General features: G+C 41.1%; 1 protein-coding gene across 1 annotated transcript; it reads left to right on the top strand.

Annotated features, from left to right (window-relative positions):
- The first annotated feature begins 1,585 nt into the window (after window positions 1–1,585).
- On the top strand, window positions 1,586–11,512 carry LOC125230880. The gene is made up of 4 exons (XM_048136131.1): window positions 1,586–1,798; window positions 3,376–3,513; window positions 8,876–9,005; window positions 10,800–11,512. The coding sequence occupies exons 1-4, from the start codon at window positions 1,672–1,674 to the stop codon at window positions 10,897–10,899; spliced, it is 495 nt and encodes a 164-aa protein (XP_047992088.1). The 5' UTR covers window positions 1,586–1,671; the 3' UTR covers window positions 10,900–11,512.
- Window positions 11,513–12,923: the final 1,411 nt, after the last annotated feature.

Raw genomic sequence — 12,923 nt, 5'->3', positions numbered from 1 at the left:
GTCTTTCGGTGGAGTATAGACAACAAGTTACGTTTCAACCCTGCTAAGTGCTGTGTCTGCTCCTTCACTCGAGGTCATAAACCGATTCGTGCCCTTTATATGCTTGGCTCTGAGCCCATCAATCGCGTCTTCTCTGCAAAGGATCTGGGCGTGGTTTTCGATACGCGGCTTACTTTTCACGAGCACATTATATCTCTCGCTTCTAACTGCTATCGAAGACTAGGCTTTGTGATCCGAAACCTTCAATGCTTTCACGATCCGGTAGCTATCAAGCTCGTGTATAATGCCTTAGTTAGGAGCAAATTGGAGACATCGGCTATCGTTTGGCATCCTTACGAATCGACGTACGCGTTGCTACTTGAAAAGGTTCAAAAGGCCTTTTTAAGATTCTTATATAAGAAGGTGTTCGGGTACTTCCCATATCTTTACCCGACAAAATTTCTTTTGGGAACCCTCGGGTATAACTCTCTGGAGGTCCGACGCAACCTGAGCCTGATAACCATGGCATGTAAGACCCTGCGCGGTGAGTCGGACTGCCCCGAGCTTGTGAGTCGGCTAGTGCGACTGCGGGTGCCGGACGTCCCTCGGATACCCCTCCGGCCGCGGCGCCGCGATCTGTTGGCGGTGCCGGCGGCACGCACCGGGTCGCGCATGAACTCCCCTCTGCTCCGCGCCCTCTCACAACTGAATGCGCTATTGGCATCAGCACCAGAGTGCGACCTGATTGCTTGGCGATGGACGGCAGTGAGAAATGAATGCCTGAGATTCTGCGAGATGATGGATGCTAGGCCGTCTTCAACTGGACATTAGTGTAATTAAATAAATGTGAATAGTAGGATAAATGTGTTAATGTAAATATTGTTATATTCTAGTTTCGTGACGCATTAGTTTTAACTGTAATGTCATGTAAACATTTGTAAATAAAAATAAAAAAATAAAAAAAAAAATTTTTATCACCCTTGAAAGTTTTTTCTAAGAGGTAATGTATTGCGAATTCTGTTAAGTCTAAAGTGTGACAGACAACGTCAATGACAACAATAATGGCGTACATTGAAGCTAATATTTATTTTGTATGAAAAATTAAAAATTTAAAGACTTCATCATTTTTAAAAGTCACTGAACAAATGTTGATCAGTATAAGGAGAATAGCCTACAGTTCAATTCTTCGCCTTTGTTACAGGCCCCACTCTGTAGAGTAGGTGTAGGGCAACTTTAATACATAGCTATTTACAGACAGACAGACGAGAAACTACCATCATGTTCACGGTCAAGATGAATTCAGGAATTTGAGGGTTTTCTAAGAATATTATGTTGTCCATCCGAAACAAAAGTACGACGTTGAAACGTCGCTCAATTACGCCTTATCGCGGCACACATACGTTCATATAAACATTAATATTGCTAGACTGTTGTCCAAAACCTATGCCATGAAACTGGTTGCATTGCATGACCTGTTATTACAAAAAGTCGCTACTGATCACTAGGTCAAGTTACACTAGACAGTAACCTACAGTTCCTTTAATATGTTTCATGAATGCAGTAGCTGGTCACTGATAACTCTTGGGGTCAGGCATGTTCGCGTCTTTGTGATCAGTGGCATCTCAGCCGCGACTCTCGGCACATTCTTGTGCAGCTATCTTCGAAGCATTTACCCCATCTTACTGTGATTTAATGGTGCATTTATTGAGCACGTTGAGGATCAACGGAGACTGCAGGAGCCTGGACGGGACAGGCTTTAAGATTGAAGCGCTCAACAACTTCGCTCTGCTGTCCAGCGTGTTCTTCAATCTGTGTAAAGGTAAGTATAATGCTGCAAGTCAGTTATTTTTCTCTCTTTCTCATGTTAGTGACTGTCTCGATTTAATTCTTGACTTCGAAGCAACGTAGCGAATCTGGCCCCGTAGCCGAATGGCATTTCTCCGACGCCAAACGAAAGCGATACGCCGCTGGCTCTGTCGCGCCAATACGCAAGCGCGATAGAGATAGATATCTACTAGCGCTTCGTTTCGTGAGCGTTTCGTGAGCGATTGTGCCATTCGGCTAGCCACCCTGAATTAGTATTAAAGTACCTAGTGAATAAAAGTAAGGATGACACCATGAATGACTTGACCTGACTTTATTTATAAGTAGATATGCTAAATTTCACAGATAGCGCATATGTACGCGCGTATTGTTATCAAATTAGTGGTCACATTTGTATCCAGTGCTATAGGATATACATAATTATACGAGTATAAGTATAACATATATGCGTTTACCTAACCTACATAACTCTTATTAAGTAAACATTTTACATTCAAATTGTTGTATAATGTTATTAATATCTAAACAAATTAGCATAGGTACTTAGGTACCTGTTGCCATAGCTTCTGCAGTGTCCTTAATCCTAATTCCTTTTTTTTACTTTACTGCCTGTTAGCAAATATTAAATTATCTTCCTATAGTTTACAATAAAATAAACAAAGGTCTCGTTCTACAGAAAATAAATTGTTCATAAAAACAACTTGTTATACATTTAACTTATAGGTACTTACAGATTTTATTTGTAACTGCAACAATGTTTCGTTTCATGCAAGAAATTAAATAAAAGAGACCACAAAATCATGAGCTTGCGCTACCTAGACCCCCGATTACATATAGTTGGTACAGATCTCGTGGTTTCACACACAGTTCTCGTACAAACACGAGCAATTAGGTAATTGTTGGGTGACCTTTCCGACAGGTGATGCGCACCTGTCCATATTGCGAAATATTACCGAGACATAAGAATAGCAAAAAATATAAGGTCACGTCACCTTTAAACCCACAAGTGTTAAGGAAAAACGTGGAATTACTGTAACGATCGGAGTCGCTGATGAAAATGCAACCTTAACTAAAGAAGGTGAGGTTGATGTTCGATAAATAAGCGAATAAGGGGCTAGGTTTTACAACTTTACGACCGCCGTTGGAAGAACAGCTATAAAAGTACAGTTGCAGCTGTTAAAATATGCAACACAACGTTGTTAAACCTAAGCATGGCTTTTCTACTGCCTGCCATTGTGTGTCCGCTATTCCTATAGGTAGGTATACGTGTTATGTACCTAATAAATACATAGAGGTAAAAATATCCAATACCTAATATAAGATCAGGATACCTAAACACCCACACATCATAAGGACACTGCGATACCTTTCCCCTTGCTGATCCATTCCCTATACATTAATGCTTTCTATACATCCTATGCGATGAGGCGAACAGCATTAAGGTATAATTCTGTTTTATGTTCTGAAAAAATTAAAAATAATCGTGTATCCAAATTTTATTGGATATTAAAATATCATTGGGGCTTAGAGGATTAAAAGACAAAGTTACAAATATATACCGTTAATTTCCAGCCTGTCAAGTAAAGGCCATGGCATCCATCCCGCCGTCCGCATTCTCTGCTGGACGCATCCGGGAGACCCAGCGGGATATGAAGCTGTCCAACGTCAAGTCTGCCAAGGACCCTAACGCCAAGATATTCAACACTAACTGTGAGTCTACTCAACTCCTATATCAAATGATGACCGATCAGGCCCCGTAGCCGAATGGCATTTCTGCGACGCGAAACGCCACCGAAACGCCGCAGAAATGTAGTCTGGTTCTGTCGCGCCAATACGCAACAGCGATAGAGATAGATAGCTACCAAAGAGATATTGGAATCATCCACATATTACGTCACACCAAATTTCAGGTTTTTGGACCCCTCCCCCCTCCTATGTCACGCTTTTTTGTATCCCTTTAACAGGGATTGTCACATTTAGTATGACCCCCCCACCCCCCTTACACTGTGACGTAATATATGGATGACGCCTATCGTGAGCGTTTGTGCATTCGGCTACGCACACTGGCCTAGCCGCTTCTGACCCTGCCTGCAAAGACGAAAGTCCTGGGTTCAAATCCCGGTAAGGGCAATTATTTGTGTGATGAACACAGGTGTGATGTTCTTGATTCTTGGATATTTTCTGTCTATGAGCTTACCGTGGGCTTAGTCAATCTGATCTTTCAAGTCTAATAGTCTTCTTCCAGTATGCTCCAAGTTCCAACACATTATTTATTATTTATTTAATATTTATTGCATCATGCGATAATGGTAAAGTATATGAACTTTTTAAAAGTAATCTTATCAGTCTTAAAACCAACGTTATATCTACGTTATATCTACGTTACGGTTCAAACAATCTCGAATCAGAGGTCACATACTGGTTTACTAGCGCACTCTAGCGGATTACTAAACGCGCCTGGCGAAAACTTCGTCATCGTCACGCACGGACCGCACGGTGTTGTCTTTCCACGAGATATATTATTATGTAGGTAGGAACAATTTAACAAGCACAACTGTAATGTAACTAATCACTTACTCTTACTTACTTACTTACTAATCAACTAAGGTGCATTAGGGTAATTCCGAATGACAGAAAAGCTCTGGTAATTCCGAAAGGGGAATCTTGATATGATGGAAATAATGGTGATTTTTATGCGACTTTCGTAATTAGACGACTTTTACTCTTACTCTACTATTACTCTTATGCATTCTCAGGTAAATGTAATAAAGTTTCCATATTGTTGGAAATCGATGCAATAGTCCCCAAAAAGAAGTGGTATTGGTAATATACACTCGCGTGCAAAAGTATTGCATCACTTTTCATTTTTTCGTCTGCACCTAATATCTTTGTAATTCTGTACCCTAATCTGAAAATTTTGATGTCAAATGAAAGCTTACTATCTAAGGCATTAAAATTTTTGCGAATGAATTAAAATTTCAAGACTGAAAACTGCAAAAAATCGGAAAACTTAAGGTAAAGACTGTATCGTTAAGTATGAAGACAACTTTGAGTAGCCGTATTTATTTGCTATTAGATTTTTTTCTTATAACAAGACATGGGCTTAATAAGGCACATAATAAGGTACACATTTTGTCCTAGAAGCTCGACTTAAAGCATATGGTTTAGACAGTATTGACTTAATCCTCCCGAGTACCAATTACGATTCCGGACAAATGCTACTAGAAAATTCACAAAGTGCGTAAAAGACGATACGATTGCGAAAAAAAATTGTACGGTGCGAACCTCAACGACACATGATCCACAAAGCAGAATATCTGGACATAGTCTAGCCACTGTTATTTTAAAAAATAAAGTTCAGGATCTGTGTATGGCGGCCATTTAGAGAATGTGGCATGGTGCTTACTCTAACTCCGACTTTGATGTCGAATTTGACTATCATACACTGTTTATATTGATCTGGTTTAGGCACTGTTCAAACACCATGAATGTCAATTAGACTTTGGCCTATGGCTAATTTTTTTATCTGTTTCTCTCATCCTACTCGCATCAAAAATTTACGGCAATCCGGAACGTTACTCAAAATTGCGTTTTATTAATTTATATAAATTCACCGCATTTATTCTACAAGTACCCAATTGGAAAACCATGAAGAGGACTCTTAAAGAATATATTTTGGCAGCATATTAACCTTTGTTTGTTGAAATCATACAAAGAGTCATTGAAATATTCTCAAATTAAGCCAGATAGGGGTTGTCCGAAATTTATTTGCTAGACCTTAATGAAAGTACCATAAAGTCCTTAAAATAAAAAAAATATCAGACCTTATATCAAATAGTGCTTACCAATACCTTCAGATCATACTCTCGGAACATAATAATACAAAATTATGCACATGTCAACATTTAGACGAGGTTTGTTTTGTCCTTATACTTAACGATACAGTCCTTAGTACCAAAATGCATGGAAAATAAATCAGGAAAATCTTGAATAAAAGTCAGTTTTTGATCAGAACGATTTTTATTTTTACTCAGTATTTATTTTCATTCTCTAGGCTACTAGGTTTTTTACAATATGTATATAATGTATAAAATATAAAAACATTTACAATACAATATAAAAACATATAAACACATTATAAAAAACCTAACCTAATAGGGTGCTGCCAGCAGCGGGGCAGGGCCCAAGCTGCCGGTGGTTAGGGCTGCAGAGAGAGGAACCGTCGGACTATCCGCGCCGTGTCCAAGATCACCGCCTTCTGCATCTGGCCCTTGATCCAGCCACCTAGCGAGAGTCTCTTAAGATGTTGGTCGAGACTCTTCGCTATGAGACCGTTCGCTGAAACGACTATCGGAACAATGATCGTTGAATCAACATCCCACATGGCGGTTATCTCGTGAGCCAAGTCTAGGTATTTACTGGACTTGTCCTTCTCGGCTTTCACGAGATTCTCATCATGAGGGATGGTGATGTCAACGAGCACGTCCCGGCGTTGCGGTCGATCTATTATCACAATGTCAGGCTTATTGGCTACAATAGTCCTGTCAGTGATAATAGATCGATCCCAATAGAGCGTGGCACGACCATTTTCAAGAACTGGCGCAGGCAAGTACTTGTAGTACGGTACTTCGCGGTCCACAAGGCCGTATTGAAGAGCAAGTTTCTGTTGAATAATCCTGGCTACGAGATTATGTCTGTGCAAGTACTCGCCGTTAGCAAGATGAGAACAACCGGAAATGATATGCCTGAGTGACTCTCCGGGACGGCGGCATGCCCGACAAATGTCGACCGTACCGTCCTTCAGGATACAGGATTTGACGACCGGTCTGGCGCAGTCGGTAGTGAACCTGCCTGCTACGCCGCGGTCCCGGGTTCGATTCCCGGTAAGGGCATTTATTCGTGTGATGAGCACAGATATTTGTTCCTGAGTCATGGATGTTTTCTATGTATATAAGTATTTATATATTATATATATCGTTGTCTGAGTACCCACAACACAAGCCTTCTTGAGCTTACCGTGGGCCTCAGTCAATCTGTGTAAGAATGTCCTATAATATTTATTATTTATTTATATATTTCCGGTAGTTGTTCGTCATCATAACTTCGTCCGCAATTGCACAGGCAAAACCCTCGGTTTCTCCGAAGAGGTCCCCGAATCGTAACCAGTTCACCGATGCGAGCAGGTCTACATCGGGTCCCGTGAGGGCCTTGTAGAACCGCCCGTGTAGCTGCTTGCTCTCCCATACCGCCTTGCGGTCCGCAGTACTTAGTACCACAGGTTTGCGCCAGTTCTCTTTCGCCAAGGAGAGCGGCGTGAGGTTTCCGTCCACTGCCACCACATCACGATGCATCCCGCACTCGTTGTTAGGAAATAATTATTAATTAAAGTAATACTTGGTATTGCTTCCCCTAGCTCTAATTACACATAATAAGCGGTTTTTCATGGACCTGATCAATTTTCTGAGGAAATCTTGGGGGATAGCGTCCCACTCCTTCAGAAAGGCTCCTTTCAAGTCCTCGATGTTGGCTGGGGCAGGATTCCGCTTCCGAACCCGCCTTTTCAGGTAGTCCCACACGTGTTCAATGGGGTTCAGGTCCGGGCTCATGGCTGGCCAGTCAAAGGTGGAGGTGCCGACTTCTTGAAGGTAGGCTGTGGTGGCCCTTGCAGCGTGAGACGGGGCATTATTCTGCATTAGGATGAACCCCTCATCAAAAATCCCGGCGTAAGGGACACCTTGCTCTTCCAGAAGATCCGTGATGCACTTGACAGCGGTTAAACCACCACCACGGCCGCCACCAGGGACGAAAACCAGCTCTGTCCGCCCGTCGAAGGAAATGTCACCCCGAACCATTACGGATCCACCTCCGTAAACGACCCTTTCGGAGAAGCAACATTGAGCGAACCGTTCTCCGGGTCTTCTGTAGAATCTTCCTCTTCGGTCACATTCGTTCAATCACTTATTGCACTCGTCCGAGAAGAGAACTGGGGTCCATTGCTCAAGGGTTCAATCCTTGTGGATTTCAGCAAATTCTCTTCGTGCTGTACGGTGTCGCGGCAGCAACCTGGGCCCTGTTGCGGGCCTCTTGGGTGTTATGTTCGCTTTCTTCAATCTTCTTCTTACTGTTCACTCACTGGCAGTCACTCCTCGCACCTCATGCAGACGCTGTTGGACGGCAACACCAGTCAGGTGACGATTTTGGAGAGAGGTTGTGACAATCAAGCGGTCGTCCCTCTCTGATGTGCACTTTCTGCGGCCGCTTCTTGGTCTTGACTTGAAGGACCCAGTCCGCTGGAACCTCTGGTAAACTCTACAAACTGTAGATTGTGTCAAATTCAGCTCGGCAGCTACTGAACGTAGGCTACGCCCCTCTTGCAGCAGTCACACGACTTGGCGGACTTCATCTTCAGTGGTTTCCATTTTTTCAGGTTTTCTTCACGAGGAAATATGCGTCGATGTGTACCGATTGACTTCAGATAAGTGACTGATAACAATCCCCCCTCTACCTCCCGTTTTACAGGGATTAAGGGTAGCGCAACTTGAGGGGTAACATCCTGAAATCGCTCACCAATCGGGAAAATGCCGATAATTTGGAAAATACTGGGCCGATTTTCATGTTTTATTATTTTTCTTAAAGCTTAAGCTTCATGAAACTTAATCACAATAAAATAATTTTCGGGAATTTATCGGTTTACAAAAATAATAGGTGCGGACGGAAAAATGTGAAGTGATGCAATACTTTTGCACGCGAGTGTACTAATGTATAGTATTAATTATTTTTTGGACCCTGAAATTAGCACCATGAATTCGATGAAACTAAGCGCGAAGCGTGAGCGCTCGCTCTTTATGACTGACTGCCAATAGGCAATAGGTGTGTCCCAAATTGCGTAGTTTCTGCCAGGTAGGTCGAACGAAGTTCAGTCAACTGTGGGAGTATTGTTCTAACACAGGGGGGGTTAAACGGAATTTCAAACATTTTTGTCTCAGGGCAGTTTGTTTTTACGACGTCTCCGCGGGCCAGATTGCAATGCTTGGGTTTGGCCCCTGCTCTGACATATGATGTCCCTTTCCAGTCATGGAGCTATCACCCCTGAAGTACAACAGCAAGCTGATGAATAGCATCTGGGGCTTCTACAACCGGTATTCGCCGCACAACGTGAAGAACGTCAACGATGGCGACGCTTTCAAGGGGGAGTTGCAGCAGTAAGTTCTTTATTCTTTAGTTGGAAGACTTGATATGTCTGTATTTTTTAACCCCCGACGCAAAAACGACGGGGTGTTATAAGTTTGACGTGTCTGTCTAGACAGACAGACACGTCAAACTTCACACAGACAGACGTCTGTCTGTGTGTCTGTCTGTCTGTCTGTCTGTCTGTGTGTGTGTCTGTATGTGGCATCGTAGCTCCCGAACGGATGAACCGATTTGGATTTAGTTTTTTTGGTCTGAAAGCTGAGTAAGTCGGGAGTGTTCTTAGCCATGTTTCATGAAAATCGGTCTACTATGTCGCGGTCGGGGGTTTTTTCAAAATTTTAATTTTGTGGTTAGGTTATAGTTTGCATTAGGAGTATCAGGTATTACTCTTCCGCAATCTGGCCAGCAACCGTCCACACTTCGACCCGACTCTTGGGGAAAACACCTCGCCGACACAGTGCGCGCGTAGATACATATAAGTATGTACATTTTTCACCAGATCTAAACCGGTTAAAATATAGTGCAAGCTGCACTAAGAACTCAACTACCTACAATATGACTTTGTACCCAATGTAAAAGGTGAAAGGAAAGTGCCCTTTCGCCTTCAATGTAGCACATCTTGCTATCGTAAAGTATGTATGTCATTAACTGAATGCAGAGCAATTATCATTATCCACATTAAATACAAACAATACAATATACAACGTTACCATTTGTGCCCGTGCCATTTGAGAATAGTTGCTCCGTTATTACTCAGTTAATAGTCTCAAATTGAACAGTTAATTTGAACCCATTTTAACTAAACTTTTTTTCGCTTAATGGGGCCTTGCTTACTTGGTAGGGTTTCGTCTGTAAGTACCGTCAGCAACCAAGCTGTGAATACAAATAAAGTGCCAAAAATATGTATACACACCTTAATGTTGCTGACTGTCCAGCTGTAAAATTGCATGAAGAAATTACGAATAAATTCATTCAATGATCACCATTATTGTCATGAATGTGTAAGGGATAACAATGGGGCAAAGTTGTTAATTAACCGCACGTGCCAATAATTGATACCCGAGCAAGCGAAAGATTCCAATATTGAACCGCGTCCGTAGCGAGTAGTTCATAATGATATAAGGGAAGGGATACAAGAAAAGTAATAGGGAACTTGACTGTACTTAAAATAAAATATTTTATACCATGCACGAAATAAAGCATCAGATAAATATAAGAAAAACATGGATAGAAGTTATTTTTAAATCCAATTTCTATTTAATAAGTCAGGTAGAAATATATAAAGTAACTGAGTTGACCGTGACGTCACACAATTCGATTTCATATAATTCCATATTAGCAAGACGTTAAAATTCGTTTTGACAGTTCTTAAAAAGATGCTGATTTGACTAGGAGGCAAGTAGCCTATTCACGCGTGTATATGTATAAGCTTGTCATACTCATAACCAAACGTAGACTAAAAATATGCAAGGCTGAAATCGCTTGTATAATTATGTACCTGTACCTATCAGTGGCGGCTGGTAAAAATTTCTGCTAGGCAACACCAAAGCAAAAAGAAACCTACCTTAACATTAGGTACTTTACTAGTAATCAATTTTAGGCAAGCCGGTGGGAATCGGCTTGTATGGACCTGCCGCTGCTGGTACCTATACTTGTGCAGGAAAAAAACGGGTCTCGTGGACTTTTAAAGTAGGGCTTTCTTATTTACCACAAGGGTTTTATATGACGGGTTTATTTATGGACAAGAACGTCAAGAACGTATTTCACTCGTTTCTGTTTAATAATGAATGCTGCTTATATTTCAGATCTGCTGCTAACTCCTCTAAGACCGAGCCCATCATCACGATGCCGTCTGCCAAACTGGACAACGTGTGGGCCGCCATCAACGTCTCGCAGTCTCACTAGACGTAACGTGTCATGTGTATAGGTCCTTAGACATACATTCCTAACATAATGTGTATCCATTATACAAATGAGATAAACGCACAGAGGCTAACAAACTAGGTAAGGTACAGCGGGGCAAAACACAACTGGGGGCAATTGTAACTGATCCATTTTTTCCGTTATTACACTATGATGTTGAGTTCTACATGTATCCACTGAACAGTGAACACGCCTACCATATATAACCATGTATTTAATAATGCAAACATTGTAAAACATGGAAAAAATGGACCAGTTACATTTGCCCCCCAGTCGAGATTTGTCCCGTTGTACCTTATGTATTAAGGATAGGCAACACCGTATAAGTGACGAATACGAAAATAAATACATCGCTATATGTACATGTGGTATGTAAGCGCTGATTCAGTGTGAAAAATCAAGCGTCAAAATTCAAACGTCTTTAGTTTAATAGCGAAAAATTTAACAAGGAATTTTACATGGTAAGAAGAAAAGTGCGACCCCGGGCTCCCATGAGCCGTGGCAAATGCCGGGATAACGCAAGGAAGATGATGATGATGATGAAGAAGAAAAGTGCGAATCTTTAAAATGAATTCAACAGTCTGGATACATATTTCAATATTGTAAAAGCCCCCTCGCCCCACCTAAACGCTACCTTAAACCCAAAGACCCATTTACCCAATAACTAACCTAAATCTCAAGGAACTCTACTTTAACTATCTGTCTCTGTCTTGCATTTAAACGTTTGGCCATAAAAGTGATGTGATCGTCTAGTAAGTGATAGGACTCCGTAGTTGTGCGTAGTAACCCCTGGTTCTTTAACAAGGAGGAGAGTTGCATACCTTACAAAACTGGAATTTAATGAAACTAAGATAATTAATTAAAGGTAATTTACTATAAAGTTTTAGATCTTAGAAAGTTAGATTATATTAAAGTTAGGTTATTATGAGAAGTAGATAAATAACAAAAGCAAAGTAACAAAGAACATGTTTTAATCAATGTAATATAACAAACACATTAATAATTTAGTTAAGTAATCATTCATGTAATTGTACTATACTGCAGAATCTGGATACTGGAACTCTCGTCAGTCGTTGGAGTTGGTTGACAATAGCAGTAGCTCAGTTGGAGTAGAAACAATGGTCCTTGTAGTCCTTCCAGGTGCAACGATGTAGATAATAAATACATAAACATAAAAAAGGTTTTTGGTAAAAATCCCCAACTCCTACTTGTGACTCCTGTCGCACGAGAAGCGTCGGATAAGCCGAAGTGACTCTAAAGTTATGGAATTTAATCTAATAAAATCTGAATGCTAAAACTAACGCTTCCTATACTAGGTGGGGTATGGAGTCTCCCTAAACCAATCACTGTGGGAAAGTCCCTTGATTGGGCTTCCTAATCCCTACCTCCCTATTCCTAGGAGTATAAGACTCAGCGAATGGCTAGAAAACGTTTCACAATTCCTAATGGTATTCCGATGATTGAAACGTCAAGTATTCACCAGAAACCCCTACCTACTTCATTTCACTCTAAGCTAATCCCATAACCCATTCCCAAAAGCTGTAAGCTTTGATGGCCGATCCGTAGATCAATTTATACCCTTAGGTAATAAATGCAATAGGCCTTAGCCTTAATATGACCTTAGTCAGACTGTAAGCTTTGATGGCAGATCCGTAGATCATTTTTACCCTTAGGTAATAAATGTAATAGGCCTTAGCCTTAATATGACCTTAGTCAAACTGTAAGCTTTGATGGCAGATCCGTAGATCATTTTTATACCCTTAGGTAATAAATGTAATAGGCCTTAGCCTTAATATGACCTTAGTCAAACTGTAAGCTTTGATGGCAGATCCGTAGATCATTTTTATACCCTTAGGTAATAAATGTAATAGGCCTTAGCCTTAATATGACCTTAGTCAAACTGTAAGCTTTGATGGCAGATCCGTAGATCATTTTTATACCCTTAGGTAATAAATGTAATAGGCCTTAGCCTTAATATGACCTTAGTCAGGAATACAATTCATTAG

The sequence above is a fragment of the Leguminivora glycinivorella genome, chromosome 11 (genome assembly GCF_023078275.1).
Source record: "Leguminivora glycinivorella isolate SPB_JAAS2020 chromosome 11, LegGlyc_1.1, whole genome shotgun sequence".
Lineage (NCBI taxonomy): Eukaryota > Metazoa > Arthropoda > Insecta > Lepidoptera > Tortricidae > Leguminivora > Leguminivora glycinivorella.
This window is presented reverse-complemented; position numbering and strand designations above follow the sequence as displayed.